The 24,471-nt window shown below is 43.6% G+C and overlaps 1 protein-coding gene across 1 annotated transcript in view; it reads right to left on the reverse strand.

Annotated features, from left to right (window-relative positions):
* ANO2 (anoctamin 2) overlaps window positions 1-24,471 on the reverse strand; it is a 312,785-nt gene that overhangs the window by 25,997 nt on the left and 262,317 nt on the right. The window contains exons 17-20 of the mRNA XM_047066263.1: window positions 17,191-17,302; window positions 14,952-15,009; window positions 14,687-14,787; window positions 5,085-5,230 (exon numbers count right to left, since the gene is read on the reverse strand). Of these exons, the coding sequence (XP_046922219.1) occupies window positions 5,085-5,230; window positions 14,687-14,787; window positions 14,952-15,009; window positions 17,191-17,302 (417 nt within the window). The remainder of the gene's footprint in view (window positions 1-5,084; window positions 5,231-14,686; window positions 14,788-14,951; window positions 15,010-17,190; window positions 17,303-24,471) is intronic.

Genomic DNA, 24,471 nt, shown 5'->3' on the forward strand with positions numbered 1-24,471 from the left:
GGCCCTGGATCATACTGATCCTCTCCTCAGCAGACGTTGATGCGAAGCCAGACAGGAATCCTGGAGAAGAAGACAAGGTCTGTGCCAATGCAGTGATACTCCTTCTGAACCCAGAAGTTCAAGTCTGCAATTTCAGGAGGGTGCTGCAATCTTTGGGACCTACCCCATGCGTTTCCACCTGCTGGATGACTCTTACAAGTCTTGGTGGACAGCCCTTGGCCCTCCAAAGTCATGACCTGGCCTTCATTCCAAATGAATGAGTAAGTAAATATCCAAGCTCAATGCACCTCCCTTTCTACTAAAGTTTGACAGGATGTAAACTCATGACCAAGAAAAATGAGGTTTCCTCTAACAACTATGTGAATGACAGAAAAAATTCATCTTGTCACCCACATTAAAGGCCTAGGGGATAGGCCTATTTAAGAAGCTGAAGGAAGGCTCTAGGGGGATAATTGAATTCCTGAGTCAGGAAGACAATAGTGATTATTTTTTAGAAGACTGGAGGAACAAAAGTTTGCGGGTTTTAGATAAACAGATGACAAAAGGAGCCCATTTGCGATGCCAGACTTGACAAGGAGAACCCTAAGGGCTTAGATTCTCTGAAAAGACAAACATCTTGGAGTGTTTACCTCTCAGACTTCTGAGTGTGATTTTTAGATTTGCCTTGGAGTCTGGTACCCACAGTCTTTCAACATTACTGCCCAACCCTATACTAATGGGTCAATACATTGAGGGCTCACTACATTGAGGGCTTTAAATTGTTTTTAGTCAATTCCTAGATTAAAGGGAAAGAAATTGGACTCTTGACAAGAACAGTGGCAGCTCATATCCATAGACAGCCTAAGTGGACCAAGCACTGTTTTTTAACTATGTTTTATATTCATTACCTACTTCTCAGAACCATCCTGTAAGGTAGGTGCTATTATCATTAAATCTACTTTCCAGATGGGGAAACTGAGCCTGGCTGACTTTATACATCAGCCCAGAGTCATGTAACTAGCCATAGCAGGCCTGGGACTGGAAGCCTGGTGGTTTGACTCCAGAGCCCACCCCTACCCTCACTTAGCCTATGTTGCTAAATGGGGTAATGTTTGGTAAAGTTTAGTCTGCAGTCCAGTCTTTGATTGTACATGGGAACAAATATTCTCTTCACAAGGGTCAAGAGTATATTCCAGAGACAAAAGGAATAAAAGGACTCTAAGTCAGAAACATAGCTCTTGCACCTATATAAACTATGAAATAAAATAATCACATCTTTGAAGTGGCTGACAGCTTGGCAAAATGGCCTAAAGAATGCTGGGAGTGAGTTTCTGTGGAACCCAGCTTGGAAAACCCATGTGTGATTCGTGCTTCCTCCTCTAGAGAAGCCTGAATCAGTATCAACTGCATTGTTGACTGAATCAATATCATCCTGAACTGTTGAAGGCTCTGTCCTGGTTTCCAAACTTGTTCCTCCCTTTATATGTTTAATACATATCTGATGAATGAAATAATGAATGAATGAGTGAATGAGTGCGCCTGTGTTTCTTCTTCCTTCCTTAGTCTTTCTTACTACCTCCCTTCCACACTTGTTGCCTATCTCCTCAAGGGAAACAGAGTCACAGCACTGGCTAAGATTTTACAACTGCTCCCTATAGCCTGATGTGAAACGCAAATTTGTCTCATCTTCAGACAAAGTAACGTACCAGGTCTTTAAGCCCTATCTACCCAAAAACCACCATTTGCTATGTCAATACTTACTCGTGGCCAGGAGACTCTTTGAACTTGCGAGTCCTTTTCCTTGGAATGCTCTCCCTTACTCTTATCATTAATATGTAGACTGTCAGAACCAGAAGGGACCTCAGGAATCAAGCCCGACCTCCTACCTACGGCTGGAAATCTCTTCAAAACATCCTTGACCCTCCCACAATCAACCAAGCCCCGCTTTGAAAATGATCCTTCATTTGCCACTTGAAGTTGTTAAAAGCTTACCTCTGTTAAGAAAACTTCCCTCACTAATTAAGAAATCATTCATTCATTTACTCATATTTGTTTATCAGACACACTGAGTGTCTGTTATATGCCAGGAAATGTGCTGGGTCATGGAGGCCATGAAGATGAATAAGACATGATTCCTACACACTGTTCTTTAGAATCTAATAGTCTGGGTCTGCAGAACAGATATGTGACCAGTATTATCATAATTCTGGAAGATACACCATCAGTGTGTGTACCTATATGTAATGGGACAGAAAGGCAAATAATTAATGATTCCTCTCAGGAGGAATGGGGCTTGATCTAGGGAGACTTCACAGGGAGAGCACCATGAAAAGCTAACTTTTGAAGGAGGAGAAGTCTGGAATATTCAAATCAACAAAGTGGAATGAGGTGGCCACAGGGGGCTGAGCATCTCAAACTTACTGTGCACTGATAATTCCTTCATATCACATTACTTCAGGCTACTAAATAATTTGTATTCACTGGAAGAGTATTTTGTACACTGCCTGTGGCTCGGTGAATTGGTCTAATCCTTTTAGAAAGCAATACATAAAATAAATAAATCAATCAAGAACTATACAATGGCCGTAACTTAGATCTAGTAATCACATCTGTGGGAATCTACCTTGAGGAAATCATTAGCAAATATGGAAAGGATTATATGCATGGAGATAATATATATTAGATTACCAAAATAGGGGAAGAATCAGAAAGTGAGTCTCCAATGTGTTTCACTGGAAAATCAGCAAATGAACTACAGTACATTTATTAGAGGGGGTCATTTATTATGCAGCTCTTAGTTTTGGATATTATATGACAACTTGGAAATATTTATTCATCTAATGCTAACTAGAAAACAGCAACAAATGTGTGTATGTGATCACAACTTTATTTTAAAAATCATATACATAACAAAAAGGGTCTAAGAAGAAATGGCACCAAAATGCTAGTAAACATTGGGCTGAAATGAGGTAAGTCTGGGACACATGTTCCCTTCTTTTCTCTATTTTCAAGCCTTCTGTTATATGGTTGTTTTGTTCCCTTATAACCTGTAAGGAGTTTTGTGTGGGCGCACGCGCGCGTGTGTGTGTGTGTGTGTGTGTGTGCGTTTTGTTTAATCTACAGAATGAATTTCACTCTCTACAATCGTGGTATAAACTTCTTCCAGAAGCCACTAAATCTTCTAGTTCTCGCTGTTTTTTCCCCTCTTCTCATTACTTTGTAAAGTGCCCACGTCTGAACACATAGTGGATGTCCATTCAGTGATAAGGTGGCTGACAAAGTTCAGCCTATATCCCTGCACGTGGCTTTCCTAGGGTTCAAGACCATTAAGAGAATCAGCAATACTTGACAAACCCGGCTTTTATATGTGTTAGATGTTCTTCTAAGCACTTTTCAGATACTAATTCATTAAATGCAACAATCCTATGAGGTAGATATTATTATTAACATCTTTTTTTTTTTTTTACAGCTAAAGCAAACTGACACACATAAAAAGTTAGCCACTTACCCAAAACTGTCCAAATACTTGGGTCACAGAGCCAGGATTTGAACCCAGAGAGTAGAGCTCAAGTGTCTCTGCTCTTAAGGATTCAAAAGAGGAACCTTTGAAAGAGCCAGCTATCTAGACAGACAGGTAGACAGGCCAGGAAGACCTACATGGATAGCTGGGTGGTGGGGTAGGGGAGTAATGTTGGAGTGTGGGGGTTGGGAGCCATATTTAATGTAAGCCCCTTCCCAAATGGAAGCCTCAGCTTCTGGCAGCAATTTCTGTCTGATAGGATGGCAGACATTGAGTGGCATCTGGAGTATGAGTGATCACCTCTGTGTAAAAACCTGGCTCAGTGCTGGAGAGGGATCAGAGATAGTACTTAGATAAAGGAAAAAGCATAAGGGAGCTACATATTTCCATAAACTGTGTCTTGATATTTTCCTACCCTATAGCTCCCAAAGCAGATATAACTGTTTCTCTTCTGATAAGTTTGTTTAGATTATAAAGTACAAATTTTTCCTGGAATTTTAGATACCTCAGAACTAGAACAGACATTTTATGGCCATCTAATCTAGACCCTGTCCATCCCTCTACCCTTAACATACATACACACATTCTTATAAACAGAAGAGGAGAAATATCCACTAGAAATAACAAGCAAGGGACCCAGTGCACAAAAAGGTATCTGTGACCCCCCTATTGCGAGTGATTAACCAAAGGAGGCAGGAGCCATTATGCAAACACAATGACAGGTCCAATGACAAAGTTCCAAGTGATTCTTCTGATGGGTCCCACTGATGTTTCTCCATATACATTCTGGATTGAATAAATGTTTAGATGATATGGCTGACCTCTTGGTCCTATGTTTTTAATTCATTAGTTTCAAATCTTATGAAGAGGCTTCTCAAATATCTACCCCAATGAAAGGTCAGGATTATTCACAAGAAACCAAGAGTCTGAAGGCAGCTTATCTAAGTTGGGACATTTATCATGGAGATTTCATGGCTTCCAAACCACATCTGAAATGACTGTGTTCTACCAGCCTGTACTACCCGCACTCCTACTTTCAAGCCTTATCCAAGAACAAGGAGAGGCTCTCTCACTGGAAATATACCTCTCATCCCCTACACAAAACATCCCAACTTTTTAAGAGAAAATCTGACATGTTACCCAGCCCCACTTGAGTAGAGTAGGGGACTCTTCTATATTCTCCACGTTAAAGATGCTACGTGTCCTTACTCTTCCTAATGACAATCTATTCTTAAATTTCAGACTTCACTATTTCCTTTTCAGCTTTATCAATGCCAGAAACCATGGCAAAATACCTGAGACCAAACTTCTCATATCATAGATGAGGAGAGGAAGCCCAAGAAGAAAAGGATATTATCCTAGTGTCAAGGTGGTGACAGAGTTGCTCTCGGTTCTCATTCCAGGACTCCTTTTGCCCTACCCTCCCTCAACTTCCATGTGGCACTGAAGGTGACACTGTGCAGCCATGAAGCCCAGGAGGAAGCAGAGACTGCCCCAGTCATTTCCCTACCCTCTTCCCTAGCCTTTTTTGCAGACCCCTTGTGTGAACCTGCCCCCAGTAAAAGGAAAGATAATAGGATCTTACTCATCTCCATGTACTCTGGAGTCAGTCCAGTGTATGGCTCCAAGCTGTAGTCTAGGTCCCACTGCTCTGGATGCTTTGAGTGTGCAGAGTCAGTTTCTCCAGGTTCTGTCTCATCTTTCAGCTTCCGAAATAGTTTCTTTAGTTTCCTGGAAAAGAAATGGACCAGTCACTAAAAGCCTTTGGAAGACAGAGTTAGTTATACAGACAGAAGGAGGAGAAAAACTAAGGCTTTTTGACACTGCAGTTATCTCTGCTCCAAGGACACACAGAAGGACACTAAAAAGACTACTTTTCTCTTAAAGACAACCTGGGGTTTTTCAACAGGATAAGGAAAGGTTCCCCCCAAAAAGGGTCAGGTTTCTTCAAAACCAAAGAAACTGAATTCTTCCTACTGTTTGATGAGCAGCAAAAGAGTTGGCCCTTCTTGCCAAATGCTGAGATCATCCTATTGTCTAACAGGTGATCTATCCACCCTCTTCATGGGGAAGAGAGGATGCCCAGAAAGTACTAGAAAGATGCTTTCCTCCAAGCTCAAACATTTTCAGGTCTTAATAACATAAACAGTACCATATTTTTCATTAAATCCAAACTAAATGTTGTCAACTACTCTTATGGGTTGAAGTGAGTCCCCCAAGATTCACCTGTTGAAGCACTAATCCCAGATGTGCCTGCATTTGACTACAGGGCTTTTAGTAGGTAATTAAGATTAAGTGAGGTCATAAAGCTGGGGTATTAATCCAATAGGACTGGTAGCTTTATAAGAAAAGGAAGAGACAGTGATCTTTCTCTCTCCACCATGTGAGGAAGGACACAGTAAGAAGATGGTTATTGCAAGCCAAGAAGAGGGCCCTCATTAGAAACCAAACTCTACCAATTCTTGATCTTCGACTTTCCAGCATCCAGAACTGTGAGAAATAAATTCCTGTTGTTTATGCCACCCAGTCTATGATATTTTGTTATGGAAGCCCAAGGAGACTAAGTCAACCAAGATAATAATGGCCCAGCCTCTCAGTGCTTGGATGAGAATTGAGTGAAACAATGCCTATATGATTCTTAGCATAATATCTGGACATAGTAAGCATTCAATAGGTAATTAATATTTCTATTTTTAATATTAAATGCTAAAATATGCCTGAGGATATGGTCTTTTCATACTTCCCATTAATGCACAATCATAGGGAATGAAATTAGGTAAAGGAACAAGGTGCCAATTCTGCTAATCAATCTAAGAGAAAGTTTCTAGGAGATAGTTGGGAGGAGAATTAATAGCAGAACAGTCAGAATCATAGACTTGAAAAGTTAAAGGGATTTTGAAGTCCATGCTCCATTCAATGCAGGAATTCCCCCCACATTCCCTACACAAGATGATTTAACCCCTGTGTTTCCAGAAGAACATTCTCAATATCATTAGGTATAGCATTCCATTGTTAGAAAGTGCTTCTCACAGGTAGTGGAAGTCTAATGGTTCAAAACAATGTTTTGATCAGTGTCTTGTCTACTACCATTTGTCATCAAGAAGATGTAGTATAGTAGTGTAGTGTAGTGGGTAGAAGTCTGATCTTTGATGTCAGAAAATAATTGTTTAAAACCCAGTTTCACAACTCACCAGCTATATTTTCTTGGCCAAGCTATTAAAACTCCGTAAGATTTAATTTTCTTATCTATGAGAAAATAAATATCAGCTACCCCATAGGGTCAGTTAAGGAGATAATCTCTGTAACATGCTTAGCTTAGGGCTTGGTACATGCTAAGAGCTCAATAAATATATTTATCCTTGTCCCTGTCATCACCGTCATCATTATCACCATCACCATCACAGAAGGATTTAAAGAATGAGTTGAGATCCACAGAAGCCACAGTAAAATACAGTATTTCATAATAAAAGAGCAAGCAAGAATTCTGTGATAATAAGAAATTGAGAAAAATCTAGGTGAAGCCTAAAGATTCTGAAGCCAAATAGTTTGGACTGGCTGAGACCCTGTCTATAGGTCAGGGCAAAAGGAGAAGTGAAGAAAAAAAAATGAAAGAGAGAAAGAAAGAAAAAGAAAAAAGAGAGAAGGAGGGAAGGATGGAGGAAGGGACGGTCTGGAATCAGAACTAAAATTGAGACTTTTCCTCCAGATAGCAGTAATCAGAAAACGTGGCCAAATTTTTAGTAAAGAATAATCAGTGGTTTTAATTAAATATGGAAAATTGAGCACATGTATATATCTCTTTTCTGAAACGCGACTAAAATGATAGCGAATGAATTTTAGAATGAACAAAACCACAAGGTTAAAGAAAACAGTCATGAATACAGCAGTGTATAAGAGATGTTAATAAATACCTTAGAAGACAGACAGTGGATAAAGGGGTTAGCAAAGCTGTGCTGGCTGAACACCAAGTGCCTGCAGTGAAAAGCAGCAGAAAAAAAAGCAAGCCCTCTCATGCTGGAATCTCAAAAAGGTTCAGAAGTTTTAGGCACTAGGTACTGCTAAAGGCAGGCAATAGTGATTGGTCAAGGCACTGCTTAAGGAGGAAGAGTAGACCCTAGTGTCTCTGCCCAACCATATTGCCCAGGTGACTGACTACCACTTCTCCCACAGGAGGATTAAGAAGTTTATTAATTAATCAGCAGGATTAAGAAGTTTATTCAGAGGAAAAAATGAACTGGGGAAATTACAGATCTGAAATGAGTCCAATAAAATGATCGGAAGTAAAAAAATCAATAAACTCACAGAAAAAAATAGAAAAGAAATAAATAGACAATAGGAAAGAAAAGATAAGACAATAGGAAAGAAAAATAGAAAAGAAAATAAATAGACAATAGGAAAGAAAAATAAGCAACTGCAACATTTAATCAGAAAGAGAATACAGAGAAAATGGCGAGGAAAGCATAAAGAAATATAAGAAAATGTCCAGAGCTGAAAGATATGCATTTTCTGATCGGAAGGACCTACTCAGCATAATGATGAAAAAAAGGACTTCCACCAAAGCCCATCACCATGAGATTTCACAACTCTAGGAACAATGAACATGATTCTAAAAGCTTCCATGACTAGAGAGACAAACAGATTCTCTAAAAATTATTTGGAACAAAAAGATATTAGAATTCTCAACATCAGTCCTTGACATTAGAAAGCCCCAGGGAAATTTATTAATATTGAGAAGGCAAATGATTTTTAGCAAGGGATTTTATACCTAGCCAAAGTATACATCAAGTGCAAAGGCAGAAGAAAAAACGTAAAACATGCCTTTAAAAACAAGGTTTTTAAAAAGATATCCATGCATCCACTCTTGTGAAGTTCCTGGAGAATGAATTTCACCAATCAGTGATATAAAACAAGAAAGGTAACAATGGAATCCAGCAAACAAGAAATTACAGAAAAAGGAAGTGCTAGATCTAACTGGGATTCACAGCTATATAGAAGGTTCAGTGAACAGTTTTGGTTTGAACAGGAGAATGAAGATTCCCAGAGGATGGTCTCCAAGAAAAAACAAGACATCTGATGTGCTAAATGAGGCCACATAGCTGGGAAAATGGACACTTAAGTACTGCCAATAATGCGTAGTATCATGAAGGGAGAAATTTAGGTAATTATGACAAAATAAAACAAAGAAAACTAACCTGACCTGAAGCAGGGGATGTTTTCCCCAAGGAAGAGATGCATAAACCAACTAAATGATAAAAGATGGCAGAAGCATAGGAAAGGGAGAGTGGCATGATGGGTGAAGATGTGTTCTAGGCAGAGGAGATCATCTGTGCAGCGGCCAAAGGCAAATATGAGAACAGCTCAGAGAAGGGACTGAATGGAGTTCCACATGCTCGGAGCATGGAGTAGGAGAGGAAAAGTGAGGAAAGAGAAGAGCAAGAAGGCAGCACAAGTCTATGGCATGGAAAGTTAGCCATATTAGGCAGTGGCCCAGCTGACAGATTATGGCAGCAGAGTCCAGGGTAATTGCAGTGGACATGAGAAGGAGGAGGCAGACTGAGACAGGCTCAGGAAGCAGACTTAAGAAGCTGTGGTGACCTGTACGTGGGAAAGAGAGGAACCAAGGACCATTTTGGGGTCTTCAGGCTTGCATGTGGATAGTGGTACAGTTTGCTGCGACAAGGAACACTAGAGAAGAGGCCCTTTTGATGAGGGGGAGGCAGGCGTGTCAAGGCAGAGGATCCCACAGGACAAGTAAGTAGGGATGTCTAGTAAGCATTTTATACATGGGTCTAGAGCCCTGAAAACAGATTTGGGTGGACGCTAACAATAATGAGAATCATCCTGGAGAGAGCAACCAAAACCATAGCAATGAGCCCCACCTGTGGATGGAGCACAGGGAAGGAATACCAACAGTCCAGGGATGGGGAGAGGGAGAGGAGCTTTCCAAGGGCAGGAAAGCAGAAGTCACAGGAACAGAAGGCCAACTGCTAGACCATGTAGCACAGAAGGGAAGGGCAGAAGGGGAGCTTCAGGAATGACACTGCAGTCACTGTGTAATACACTGTGGGCACGTCGAAGACGATGAGGGGAAAAACAACCCACAAGTAATTCTTATGAACCCTTCCTTCCCAGAAGCTGCCCTTCTGGAGATCTCAGTGACCATTAAAAAAATTAATAAAGAAGGTCCCTCAAGAATAGGATTTAACAGGAATCCTGCAAATTGTATACCATACAGATGGGCTGTTTGGAAAACTTCAGATTACGATTCCGGCTGTATGATGCACTCACTCGTTAAAATAACTCCTTTGATGTTACCCCCCTTGTCCTTTTCATCTGCTCTGCTATTTTTCCGTCCCTTTTTAATGACAGGTCCGAGAAACTGTCTGGAAGGCTTGGAGCCTTTCCTTTGCTTGTGCCCCATGGGCTCATCCCAAGACCATGGTGATTGTCTGTCACACCTTAGGCCTTCCCACTGCAGGAATCTGGGGCCTAGGCAGCTCCGTATGCCTCAAGCCTCATTAAAGGCAGGACTAAGCCCTAAATGAGCCAAACAAGATGAACACAGCAACCTCTGAGCTATGATTCCTCTCCTTGACACCTGACAAGGTTCAAATTTGTTCCTTAAACTTCTGATTCATGGCCAGATTCCACTGTCTTAGAGAACACAGACCTCCTTTGCCTGTGATGGCTTTAAAGAGAGACTGTTTTATGTCTTGAAATGTAATATTTATCACATTTACTGAAAAAAAAAGCATAAAGTTTATAGAATCTTACTGGCCGTGTCCAGGGTACATTACAACTATTTGGGGATGTGATCTGGTGTTTTTAGTAAGAATAGGGATGGGGGGACATTTTGCTAGTGGAAGTATTGATCTATTTGCTCTGTCTCAGACTTTGCCCAGGAAAGAATCTGGCATTTGGAAAAGGTAGGCATTTTATCTTTTATTAAAAAAAAAAAAAAAAACACCCATCTTTCTGAATGATAAAAGGCTCATTTCCAACTTTCCTTCAAGGAAGACTGGAACTAAGTTTGAGAGAAAATTATAGTGAGAAGTTAGGATGTGGGGTGGCACATTTTAGGGGCACCATCTGATTCATGCCAAAAGTCTATATTGCACAAACACATATGGGAAAGGCAGGGTGTGGGGGGCAGCAGTGAGGGAACAGAAACCCCCGATAGGGGACTCAGGTAATAAATAGCACAAGATCAGATTCTGCCATACCGCCCACCATGTCTGAAGTCATCTCAGATGGAGCTGCCGATGAGCATTGTTCTGGGGCCTGTAATGTTTAAAACCGTCCAGTTCCTCTCTGGAAAGCATCTGTCACAACTGTGTCAGGCCCCAGGAGCCTGGGGTTGCTAAGTGGGGATAGTTCAAGGCCAGATCACGCAACCCAGTTTTATTTATTATCATGTCCTCAATTAGTCACAGAGCTGCCTTTAAAGAGCCTAGTGCCCCCAGTTTTATGGCCTCCCTGTGAAGCACTTTGTGTTTCCATCCCCAGGGTCTCTGAATCAGGCCTAGCCAAGGTGGGACTGCTGCCGTCTGGTGGAAGGTGCCTGGAGGGAGCTGGGCTTCTGCACGGCCCTGTCTGGGACACCTGCCAGATTTAGGGGCAGCAAAGGAGAGTCTGAGAGAGTTGGTGGAGCTTATCCAGGTCCCAAAGGGCAGCTGTACAGTAACCATGGACATGCCTAGTATCTGTGCCAGCCTTGTGGAAGCCTGTGGGATTAAGAAGTGATAATATTGCTCTAAAGCAACGTTTCCCAAGCAACAGTCACATTCCAACAGCAGTTCATTTGACACCTTTGGAGGTCCCTACACTTGGCCCTCATCTCATTAGATGCTCCCGTTCAGCTCATTTCCTGCTCCCGTTCAGCCCCTCTGATGGCGGTTAAGGAGAAAACCCCAGTCTGCTGCTGGCATGTCTTTAACAACTCCCCAGTGCCCGTGCAGCTTCCTTTAGAACAAAGAGAATGCAGATCTTAAGCTAATGTCATTGGTTGTTTAATAATGTTTACTTCTGACTGTATTTCTTTCTACTGTGATTTGCTGTTCACAGTAGCTGGTAGTGTTCATGTTTCATTTTCAGAAATGTAATGAATTTAAATAAAACATGAGTTGCTTTAGAGGAAATTAATATGCAACAGTCACTTAGGTAGTTATGGAGAAAAAAACTTAAAGGTTAGTTCACAAATCACCAAAGATTGGACACGGTGTTCTACAAGAAGCCTACTAGAGTATACAATTCTCAAGGGCATTAAAATTGTGGTTATGGTATGTTTGTAAGACACACACACACACACACACACACACACACACACACACACACAGAATCTACTAAGAATGTTTCATCCTTCACCCCCAGGGAGAGAGGTAACTGACTACCTGGCTTACTGATAAAGGTCACTTAGATAGTCTCTAATATTTTCAAACTTTCTTTGGAAGAATCTTAGAAAACTACTTCCAGAAGTAGATGATAAACATCTTCTAATTGTATAATCTCATGTTTTTTTACCCCAAATATTCTTAACTAGTATAATCACCTACCTAACTCCTCAGCCTTGCTTCTGTTTTTAAAAATCAAATTGGGTATCTAAGACTAATATTTACCTCCCTTGGGGGAAAGAATTTGATGTAGGCTCTGAAGGTACATGACTCAAAGGCCATCAGGCCCTGAACAGAAGAGAAAAACAGTGCTCCTGACTTGATCTTTTTAATCTCACTCTTGGGCTTGCAACAGTCACAAAGCGTCACTTACAAACATAAAGCTAATGACATTCAGTAACACCTTGGCTGCCTGGAGCCCCTAAGAACGGTTCTTCCTTTCTCGGATTTCATATGCTCTATTTTCGAGATAGCTGAGCATTTGTCCAACCTTTATTTGTACATAAGCCAGGTTGCATGAAAATCTTTCTAGAATAACTTTAACAAGGTCACACAGTGAGTATACTACAATGGCTCAATTTAAACCCAGATCTGTTGAACAATCTCTGTCTTACTGAAATGTGCTACCCCCTCCAAAGAATTCAAGACCAATGGGTCTTATTCTTATCATTTATACCTCTTCTTCCTGTCAGGTCAACTGTCATATCTCTTTTGACTTGGAAAGACTCCTTTTTATTTTCTTGCTTATTTCATGTTTCTCAACTGTGTCATTCATATAAGGATATCTCCAGGTGCTTGAACTCTGGATTGGATGGGGTCTAATTTATTGAGAGTGGGTTCTGAGCAAGGAGGGGAAAATCCAAAAATCACCATCATAGTGATTTCATGTAACTGAACTCAAAATACAACCTGTAAAATTACAAGAACTTTGGAGACAGAAGACTCCAGGGCTTGGTAGAAGGATTTCTGCTCTACATCCTCAGTGATTAATTACATACTTATTATTATAATTAACTATGTATCTTATGTAGTTCATATATATATTATAATTAACTACACAGTTATATTGTATGTGTCCTTTAGCAACCTAGAAACTGAAATGAGGAACAATCTTTTGAAACAGAAGTAACTTGTATTTGGAAGCAGCAGTGCCCAGTTTTATTGAGTAGACGACATGGTCACAGAATGTCACAGCTGAAATGAGAACACCTTGGAGATGATTCTAATGCCATTATTTTCATCAGGAGATGAGGACAGCAAGACTTAGAAGCTGAGAAGTTGTTTGTTCCCAGCTTCATGAGTCACTGTACAATTTCCATCATTAATTAAAGTGTGGCATATTAAACACATATCAAGCATAAACAAGAAAATTTAGCCTTTGAGGCAAACATCCATGTGTTAACTTCATCTGTTATGAAGTAGATGGGTGGGGGACATGCCAATACACTGTCCAAACATATGCCTGAGCTCTTGCCTCTCTTCTATCTATAAAAGGCCTCTGGTCCAGAGTAAATGGGCTAAGTAGTAGAGCAGATGTCCAGGCATAAATAAATCTCATGCCTGCAAGCTGTATACAATTCCATCCAGAGCAGAATAATGATACACTGGAAGGACAGGTGTCTTTCCCAGATGTCTGAAGGAGAATGGACACTTTCCTTTGTAGCAGCAGTGGAGGGGCTGGTCCCTTGGCTTCAAAGGAGCCAGATGTGGCTTTGGTACATCTTTTCTTGGTCTGTATATTTTCTGGATGTTTCTCCACAACAAATGTAGTCTCTCTCTGAGATGGTAAGCTCCTAGGGAACAGTGACCATGTGTCTTACCAGCTTTGCTTGACTATCACGGAATGACTGTCAACCAGAAAGCTGGGGATGGGGCAAAGTTTCAGAGGGCTGGGTTTCTCAAAATTGATGATTTCCGGACTGGTGACCAGAGGCTGGCTGCAGCAGGGAGGTGAAACAAGATGTCCAGACACCAACATTCTTGCCAGTCCTCATACCAGAAAAACACACACCCAAGAGCCATCTGAGATTGTGTCAGTGTGAGGACAGAAAAGCACCCTAAGCATTCAGCCTAAGTAATGGTATGAGAACACCAAAAAGCAATAGAAATGTGTGGTGGTGGTGGTGGTGGTGGTGGCGGCGGCGGCAGTCAGGGGAGGGGGGAGGGGTTACATTTTTCTTTGACCTGAAGGTAGATTTTCACTTACTGCATTTTCTTTCCTTTTGGATCTAGTGCCTACAAGTCTGTGTTTATTTTCAAGTCGATCTCAATGCAACACTTAAGGGAAAGAAGTCCTTCTGTGAAATCTGTATAAAACCATGTGGGAGGAGAGAGAAGATCCACATGCAAATCCAGCCTGAGCTTCACCAGCTCTGCACCCTTCCCTCCTCCAAGACCACATGTGTCTAAAGTATTACGTAGTATTTCCCCCTTTCGTATTCATTTCTACCCACCATAATGAAAGTCTACATTACTTATTCAGTGGGAGGACAGCGAGCATTAAAGATATTTTACACTTTGAGGTCCGAGATACCTGAGTCCTGGCTCTGCCACTTAGTCATTACATTACTTAAGCAAGTGCTTAATCTTTCAGAGCCTCAAACCTCCCCAATCAGATGGGTAGACAAGCCTCATGGGAGGGGCCCTGCCTCATGGGGAAAACTATTGGCAAGTGGGCAGAGGAGTAAATAACCAGGCTCTCTGAGGGGAGGAGGCAGGGAGCATCCTGCTGAAAGTCTGGCCCTGCTGGGCTAGGCCCTGGTGGCAAGTGAGGAGATAAGAAGAATTCATTACATACGGGACTCCGATCTCAAAGATGTTATTCTGGATCAGCTGCTTCCCCAACATGATGATGCTGAGCTGAATGCAGAGCTCCATAAGGCAGCCTCCCGGAGCACACTGCCCAGAAAAGAAGATAACAGTAGATGTGGTTAAGACCAAGGGGAGCTCAGAGAAGCAAGGGCAAAAAGTAAAGTGTGCGAAACGGGGTAAGGGTGAGGCTGAGGCCAGGGGGGCGCCTACAAACCACCAGCCAGCCATGGACCACTGGTGGCTATACTTGCCTCTTCCATGCGGTAGCCATCAAATACATAAACGTAGCTTCCAGGTCTGCCCACGAACCTGAAATCCACAAGCATGGGAGAGTTAGGGAAGGAGAAAGGCAGGGTTGCTTGTAGGCATGGCCTTCAGAGTGGAACAGCCACCACCTGGCGTCCTCCTTGAAAGTAGGGGCTAAATCACCTAGGGCCCTCACCTGTACCACCCAGGGTTCCAGGGAATAGGGGCCGAGGCTGGAGCTGGTGCGGGGCTGGGAAGGTCACATGTGTGGGTGTGCATGTATGACAATCTCTGAGCCTAAACACCACACGGTTTGCATGATATCTAAGTGTACTTTCTGTGCACCTTCTTCCCCCAACTAATGCCAAGAATTGAGTTCTGATTGCAGCTCCTCGGTGAGAGCTTTTGATTTCCCAGGAAATGAAGGGGGAGACAGGCCAAAGTTGCAAGTACAGATTCCTGGGGTCCGAAAAGAAAAATCCAAACTCCTAACTGAAAGCATCTGAAGGAATGGAAGCAGCCTGCCTCATGCTTCTTCCAAGTAGGGTCTATTTTACTGGGGAACAAGAGGATGGGGCAGGTGGGGGTGAAGCAGAGAGGTAAAAGCCAATCATGGAACCAGACAGGTAATGAGAAGATTCCTTTTCACTTGTAATGTCAGCCCCTCATCCACCTGTTGAAATCCTACCCATCTATTTAAGGCTCAGCTCAAATCTTTCCTTCTCTGTGAAGTCTTCTTACTGTCTCTGTTCACAATTACATATTTCCCCATCACTTTCTTAACACTTCTCTTATGGCATTTACTGCAGTGTGCTGTTGACAAGACCATCTTTTTCAATATGCCACAAATTTACCTAAGGGTTGGGACCCTATTTTTTGGCCTGTAATTTCCATGTATAAAATTTGCTATGGATATTAAATCTAGAGACAAAGCACCAGTGGAGTATATACCCATTAATACAGACAGTCTCTCTACTACTATAATTTCATAAGAGTCAAGAGCAGAGATCCCAGGAAGGACGCTGTGGTTTTGGTCAAAAAACATTTATAAGAAACTATCAAATATGTACAAGAACAGTTCTTGCTATCAATGCCTGCTTGATGAGATTTTAGTGATAGGAAAGCTTCCTGACAGTTAATCATTACTGGGAAATCTCCTTATAGGTAGCCAAGTGATCTAACCATGAAAAGTATTCATCAGAAGTCATTTTACATCCAGACAGTCTATATAATAAAGAATCTGACTGGCCTTTGTTGTTGGTTCTTGGGAAAGCCTCTACATCCTTAGAATTTCTTGGTTGGAGTCTCTTTGTTATTCATGGTGGCCTCTTGGGACTATACCTAAATTTATGCTAATGAGATCACTCAGGATGGGGGAGGCTGTGCCAGAAAAACCAACTATGTGATTAGAGGGTTGAACCTTTGATCCATGTAATAGCAGCCTGACCTCAGGGAGAGAAGGAGGACTGGAGGTTGAGCTCAGTCACATGGTGAATGATCTAACCAATCATACCTACCTACATACCGCAACCTTACAAATTCTGGCCACTGAGGCTTGGATGAGCTTCATGGTTGGTGGTACACATCAACGTGCCAGGAAACTGATCCATCTTGAGGACACGGAAGCTTCTGTTTAAGACCTTCCTAAATCTCACCCTATGTGCCTCTCCCATTTGCTGGTTTGGATTTGTACCCCCTTTCTATCGTAAAACTGTAATTTTAAGTGCAGCACATTCCTGAGTTCTGTGAGTCATTCTAGAGAATTATCAAACCTGAGAAGTTAGTGGTCATAGCCAGTGGGTACCAATCACGAGTGGCATAGGAACCCCAGGGCCTGCAGCTAGTGTTCGGAGTGAGCAGTCTCGTGGAAGATCATGCCCTTACTTGGTGAAGTATGTGCTAACTCAGGGTAACTAGTGTCAGAAATGCATTGAAAGACTTCCAAATCACTCACCAGACCTGAAATTTCCTCCTACGTCATCCTCAAAGTTGGGATGTCCAGATTATTCTAAGACTCACCCTCTGGGGCCCAGGGTCAAATCCCTGCAGTTTCCCTGGTTACCTGAATCTGAAGATTCTAATCCAAAATGATGTGGTGCGAATGCCATTGCTTCAGGAATGACAAGGTGGGGACAGAAGTGGGGAATAGGATTGAGGGTGTGAATGGGCAGCAGGGACAAGCTGACTCTAGTAGGGACCCCTGTCTTAGTGACAAGTCACCACGTGTGACACCATTATACTCACCGCCCCTTGAAAAAGGCCACATAGAAGATAGGCGAGTAGGCATTGACAAACTTTAGCAAGAAAGCTTTGAGTATCAGGCGCTCTTCAAAAGTCTGTTCTGTTTTTGGAACCTCTGAAAGATAAGAGCAAAGATGCTAAGACTGAGAGGCATATTTTTCACCTCTTCAGAGTTTTAATCCGTATTACATAAGCCATTGGTCTCTTGGCTCTTACTGCTTCAGGGTAGAAACCAAGAGACCTGTCTCTCTAGCACAGCAGAACTGAAGTCATCTGGGAGTCCCAAATGGTTTACCAGATACTATGAGGCTACAGAAGGCCAAGGGTACATATAATCATCACCTTTCTCCTTCCACTTCCCTCTTCTTACCCACTCTAGCAATGGTTTCTTACCATACCCCTCTGAGAGGGATCTTGGCTGGCAGAACTTTCTCCAACCACCCTCTCTTCATCAAGGGGTAGTCAGCTTTTCCCTGTGTGATTGCTGCTTCCATAAGATTTTATCTGAACAAAATCCCTGATGAAAAAGGCTTGTTAACCAATGAACAACAGTCAATAGGCAGCAAAGACTTGTCTTGGGCACCATGACATTGTTCCTCTTTTCCGCCTCCTCCATTTCTAGCAGGACAGCCTGGATCTGTGTGCTCTCTGGATAGGCTGAGACACTTCTCATGCACTCACTCAAATGATGAAGAATCATCAGATAAGTGAAATAAGCACAAGCCTAATAATGTCTCAAACTCGGGGGTCACAGCCCCATTGAGTTCTATGAGGTCCAAGCAGAGGAGCCAGCTGATAATCCCCAAAGGGGCCTGAGAATACTGAGCAGAAAACCTCACTGATGCCTTTGGAAGACCCGAGACCCATGGGATGCTCGGTGGACAACTGGGCAGAGTGTTTGATGGGGATTTCATAGACTGTGACAAATGGCTTGGCAAAGATAGGAGGTTAAAGGGTCACATTTCAGGGGCAGAAAGAAAGCACCAGCCCTGTATCATGTGCACTGATAAGTATCGCCTGAAAGCGTGCTGAGCACAGGGCCAAAGTACCAGGACCATGCCAGCCAGGAGGTTCCGTGTCCAGATGAGGCTGACACACGGACCCACCTGACTTGTCTGCCCACCTGACTCACACATAGCTTTTGTCAGAATCTTTGGAAAAGTGGACACAAAACTCTGTTCCCTCCCCTGGAATTCCTTTCCCTGGGCCCTCCTCTCATGTACAAATCCTTCATATCCTTTACCATTCAGATCAGATGTTGCCTATAATCTCCTTCCTGAAGCCTTCCCAGATGACGTCAGATGGTAGAAATCTCTTTTTCTCCTACAGTATTTTACATTTCTCTGTATTAATTACCCACATCCAAGCCCTTTGAAAACCACAACAGTAGCTTTAATTAATCTTCTGTCTTACTTGGGGTGGCCCTCTGTGTCAAGAAGTAAGCAGTTTGGGAGTAAGTGGCTTATTTGGGAAGTGCTCCCAGGAAGCTTGGGGTAGTGAGACAGGAGTGGGGAAGACAGCACGGATGTGTTCACGAACAATTTAATGCAGCAGGCTACTAGGGCTCAGTCCCACTGGGGGGTCTTCTTAGAGACTGTGAAACCCCCCTCATAATTATTACACTGAGGAGTGAGAGCAAGTGGAGCCCCTACCTGGTTGAAGGTTACTGCTGGACTTGACTCCCTAGCACTTCCACCTTGTCCTATGCATGGGCTGAGCATGCTCACAACCAGAGAACACCCACATGCAGGGAGCTGCAGTGACCTCCTGGGTGGCCAAAGGGATCATGCGCTATGCAGGAGTGTCTGCTCTGATCTGCTCCACACCTGTTGCATACATCTGCTATCTCACGTCATCCTTACCTACTTGTGTTGGGGTGGGGGTGGGGGGGGAGACAGTACATCTCACTGTTATAAATAAAGGCAGCTCAGATCCAGAGAGATTAGAGCCTTGCTCAAGATCACACAGCCACAGTAGCTCTTATGAGTTACGTAAGAGTTAAGGTTTTGAACTCATATCTGCCTGTCTTCAAAGACAATTTTTACTCTGCCGCACTGTGAAATCAAGATCTTTGATTACTGTTTACATCGCACATCCTCTGTCACCTCCCCACCCTCCACCCACAGTCTAACATGATATATACCTAGGAAATATCTGTGACTGTTCAGTCCACATTAATTGAACACCCGCCAGGATGAATAAAGACTTCACACTCCTCAAAGAGCTTAATTTAGCAAGGTCTCTGTGAAAACCTTTTGCAAACTGCTAAGTCTTTTCAAGATTGAATCTATGAGTGGCAAGGTATCATTTCCCCTCAGGTCATGGCGGAAGGGGATCTTAGGGAAAGAATGCTGTATTTCCATGATCTGTTTTCCCACACAGCACAGTGCGCCCCTCATTCATTTGCAATCTTAGAACACAATCCTAAGGATAAGAGACAGTGCCCAACATCATCGGTGTGGTCCAAACACAAGCCTAAACCTACTAAAGAGACAGTCACAGGCATATGTGAGCTCTTGGGGATGAATGGCCCTGGGAGGGGCCTTGAGAATGGGAAAGCTTAGAGATGCAGGTAGTGATCACAATTGTGATCTGGCCTTGACTTCTCTCTAGGCTGAAAGAGCCTTGGGAGATGAGAGCTACTCATTGTCTAGTCATGTCCTAGCCCCCATGAGCCCTAAGAAACATGGCATCATCCCTAGGCAGACAGTGACACGGAAAACCAGCTCATTCTCCAAGTGCCTCATCATCCTGAAGCCTACTTGAGTTTGATTATGCTTACGAACAGTCCTAGAGGCCCTGGCAGGCCATGCCGAACCTAAAGAGCACCCAGTCACGCTATTCTGGGCTCAGCTGTGTGTTGAGGGGAGTGACTATTTAATTGTGTTACTCCAGAGGTGGCTGTAGGGGCAGATTTTTGCATCAGACACACCTGATTTCAAATGCAGAGCATAATTAGAGGTCTGAACTTCTATAAAAAGAATAATGACATCCACCCAACAGGGTTGCCCTGAAAACTGCATAGGATTCTTAGAAAGCCCTCAGCCTAGTGCTTGGCAAGTGCCAGACCTCAATCAAGGATAGCTCCTGTTGTCCTAAAGCGTTCTCTTCTTGCATCACCTCCTCCAAGCTGGCAGCCCTGCTTTCTGCAGCACGGTTGGGCCATCCATGGCCAGGTGTTTGTGCACATGTCTTAGCCCCAAAGGTTCTGGGCATCCTTTCCATGTTGTTTAATGAGCACTTTCTACCAATCAATGGGGAGGATAGTGAGGAGGTGATCCTGCTGGCACATAGCTGGGAAAATCTAATCGAAACAGCCTGTCCTCACCTCTGCAGAAGTCCACCACCCAAGCTTCCCGAGGTTCTCCAGACAACTATGAAAATAAACATTGCCAGGGAATCTGGAGACACTGTCCTCATTTTATAGGAGATGAAGTTGGAAAAGTCTACCGTGCTATCCCTCAGCTGGCAGACAGCTTGGTAGTTTTCTCCTTCCTTCCACGCCTGGAGGGACATGGCATTGCCCATGAGACAGAAGTCCAGGCCAGTCCCACACTGCCTTGCCCAATAAGCATTTGGATAATGATCTGTGTTCACCATTTACAGTGAACACTGCCTCAGCTGCTATTTCTTCTTTAGTTTATGTACATCAGCAAAGCCCCTCAGATATTTAAACTGTAAGGCCTTTTCTGTTCCTGCTACAAATTCTGCCTGACAAAGAGGCCAGTGCATCCCTGTTTGATTTATGTTTCTCAAGTCTTCCCTGGGCTCAAGATCCACATCCCTTTCCTCGGTCTGATTCCTATTCTCCTTGACAAAAGAAAAAAATGCTGAGGCCCAGGAAATGCTTACCATCAATTTCTAAGGTCACTTTCCATTTTAAGATCTCATAACCATAGGGGTGCCTGGGTGGCTCAGTCTGTTAAGCGTCTGACTTTAGCTCAGGTCATGATCTCATGGTTCGTGGGTTCAGGTACTGTGTCGGGCTCTGTGTTGACATCTCAGAGCCTGGAGCCTGCTTCAGATTCTCCCTCTCTCTTTCTCTCTCTCTCTCTGTGCTCCTCCCTGGCTTGTGCTCTCTCTCTCAAAAATAAATAAACATTAAAAAAAAAAAAAGATCTCGTAACTGTGAACCCCCATATGACTGTTAACCCTCACTTTCCCAAGCCCCATGCCACCCTCCCCTCGCCATGCATGGTTTGGGTGGCAAAACAATGAGCATAGTCAGATACACCTTCTGGTAGGCCACAGCTATCACTAGATGTACTCTTCTAAGCATATTTATTGAAAGAATGAATAAATGAATGAATGAATGAATGACATGAAAAAATATGATTTGGAATAGTGAAAAAATATTTATCATTTATTAAAAATTCCCTGTCATATTCCAAGGACCACTGTTTGTGGGTATGGAGTCACAAGAAAGACAGATCTGCCTAATTTCAATTTCAATTTCAATTTAATTTAATCGATTTAAATTTCCCTACCTTATCCACAAGATAAGAGCTGGGGATGTTGGGGTTAGATGCAGGGCCATGCCCATGCCACGTGAGGGGCAGGGAGGGACAGGAGGTGAGGTGCTCTCTGCCAAAGAAGAAATGTAAGTGATGGGGGAGGGGCAGAGGCACCCAGCAGAAATGTTCATTAACTTCCCTGTCATTGGTAGTGGGATCCCATCATTAGCATCTCCACGGAATCTTTAGTAAAGACGCATTAAAACCTGCTTTCCTCACCAGTGTTGAAAGAATTCTGGGTTTGTTCTTAGGGGAGGGATATGCCAAAGGACTGAGTCCTGCTTCAACATGGCCACAGGTCATGAACAGAGACCACCATGTGCCCTGTTGTGTTACAGAGGAGAAAGAGACACAGAGAGAAGGAAGGAGGGAAAGGGAAAGAAGGAAGGAGAAGGGAGAGATGAAGGAAGGAAGGAAGGAAGGAAGGAAGGAAGGAAGGAAGGAAGGAAGAAAGGATGGAGGGAAGGGGGGAGGAGAGAGGGATGGAGGCAGAGAGGAAAAGAAAGGAGGAGGAGAGAGGAGGGGAAGGGAGGAAAGAGGACGGAAGGGAGACAGGAAGGAGGAGGGGAAGGGAAGGGAGGGAAGGAGGGATGGAGGGAGGGGAGGAAGGAAGCAAAGACTTTCAGTAGGTTTTTGAGCCTTTGTCCCATGTACCTAAGGCAGCCAATTCAACAGTAACAACCACTTCTTGTCTCTCATTTTAAAATAGTTTGGGTATAAGAAAATTAAAACTGATGTCACCCCAAAATAAGTATTCAGGTCTAAGGAGCTGAAAATTTGGAAACTTGTCATGTAAATGTGGCTAGAAGGGGATTAAGAATGAGGAACAGAGAGGCACGTGTCTTTGATTTTCTTTTATAATCTCCTTTGAACTCTTTGTACTCAGATCTCCCAATCCCTGCAGGAATTTCCTCCAAGTTCTGGGGAAAGAGAATCTGATCCTTTCAGGATGCGTTACTCCAACTGGAAATGAGTGGCTCCTTTCCTCCATACTGATAAATCATGGGCCTAGTTATTATTTATTAGTTTTATTTCTGAAAACAGCCTTTGCCTGCACCTTTAGGGCCATGAGCCATCATAAATAATGGGCATTTCCAATAAACAATCCAAATCCGCTTGATAGGCCACTAAATCAGCTGGATGCCCCCACCTCAGAGAAGCTCTGCAGCCATGTAATGTGCTTCACAGAGCCTTCCCGGGAAGGCTCCCAGGGAATACCTTCCAGGGATGGAGATAAGTGGGGTGGGGGTGGGGGTGGGGATGGGAGTGTTAAAGCCCTGAAGCTCCAGTTAGACTATTGGATCTGTCTCAGTAGCCAACACTAGGAACCTCATCTGTCTATGACAGAGACTATATGACTCAAGAAACAGAACAAGTTTTCCCAGGGTCCACTTGGGATGGGATGGTGTCTTCAGTCCAAGCAGAACAATTTGTACTGCAGGCCACTGGGCAGGATCCCCTCATAAGACACAGACCTCTGGAGTGGTCTGAATCTGAGACCATGAGAAAACAGCCCAGCCTTAATGCTTCATAAAACTCCAAGCCCAGTGCCTTCAGGCTACAATCGCTACAGGGAGGTGAAGTAGGGAGTCAACACAGAGAGAGTGTGGGTAAGTAGAAGGCAACCCTTCTCTGTCATTATACGCTCCTGAAATCCCATATCCCCCAGAAAGTCACCCCAGGTTGACTGGAGGCCTTCTGAGGGTTTCGCCTGCTCCCAACCTGTTGAAGCAGATTTCCAACAGAGGGCAGACTCTATCCAGGACCAGGAAGGGCAACCACATGGAATTCCTGTGCAGAGCCATTACCCAGCCCCCCTTTTTGTTAAGTGTTAAACCTCTGGAGTGTTGTGTCATGAAAAAATATGAGTACAAATGACCCAGCTGTAAACTGCCTTGGAAAATAATTAGTATGAAAGCCCAAGTTAGTCCCAGGGGGCCAGCTCAGAATTCAAAGTCCCCAGAGCTCCATCCTAATCATATGGAAACAGTATTGCCAGCAAGAGGATGCCAGCTGCAGAACCTGAATTTTTGAAAAGCAGCTCGGGGTAACTGGAGCCCCCAGCAACCCAGCCAGCAGATATAGAATGATGGTGACAAAAGGAAATGAGATGTCCAAGTGTATGTTTCAGGAAGTACCAGCCCCGGCACTGCTCTGGGCAGAAGGAAGGAGGGCCTGAACTTGTGTGGCTGAGTCAGAAAGCAGAGGTGCCTGCCCCTCTCCCCGCCTCTCCCCCAGGGCAGATCCAGCTTCTGCAAACAGCTACGTTTTCTGACAGCCCTACCACCTGGCCTTCCGTGTGTGTGTGTGTGTGTGTGTGTGTGTGTGTGTGTGTGTGTTGGGGGCAGGGGCAGAGGTAGGTGTGTCTCAGCCTCCAATGTGATGCTGTTGCCTTGTTTGTGTCATTGGAAAGGAATCACCTTAGGAGAAACCAGCCAGCTGGGTAATTAAGCAGCCAGAGCATTGCCTAAGGGAGCTGAGAGCCCCAGAACTAGAGATTAAGGAAGGGCACTCCTGAGATATGCCTGAACCCTAGAGAATTCCGTAGTGCAAGGGATCCCTCCTTTAGAGTCAGGAAGATGACTTTTGATCCCAGACGAAGGGACGTGAGACCTGCTGTGCTGTCTAGCAGCCTAGCCCAAGGTGACAGCATCACAGGGCATCTCATTTTAAGAAAGAAGGAGACTAGGGGTGCCTGGGTGGCTCAGTCGGTTGGGCGGCTGACTTCAGCTCGGATCATGATCTTGCATTTTGTGAGTTTGAGCCCCAT

The sequence above is a fragment of the Lynx rufus genome, unplaced genomic scaffold, assembly GCF_022079265.1.
Source record: "Lynx rufus isolate CCGP_SWC_20201006 ecotype Redwood Valley unplaced genomic scaffold, mLynRuf1.p SCAF_7, whole genome shotgun sequence".
NCBI lineage: Eukaryota > Metazoa > Chordata > Mammalia > Carnivora > Felidae > Lynx > Lynx rufus.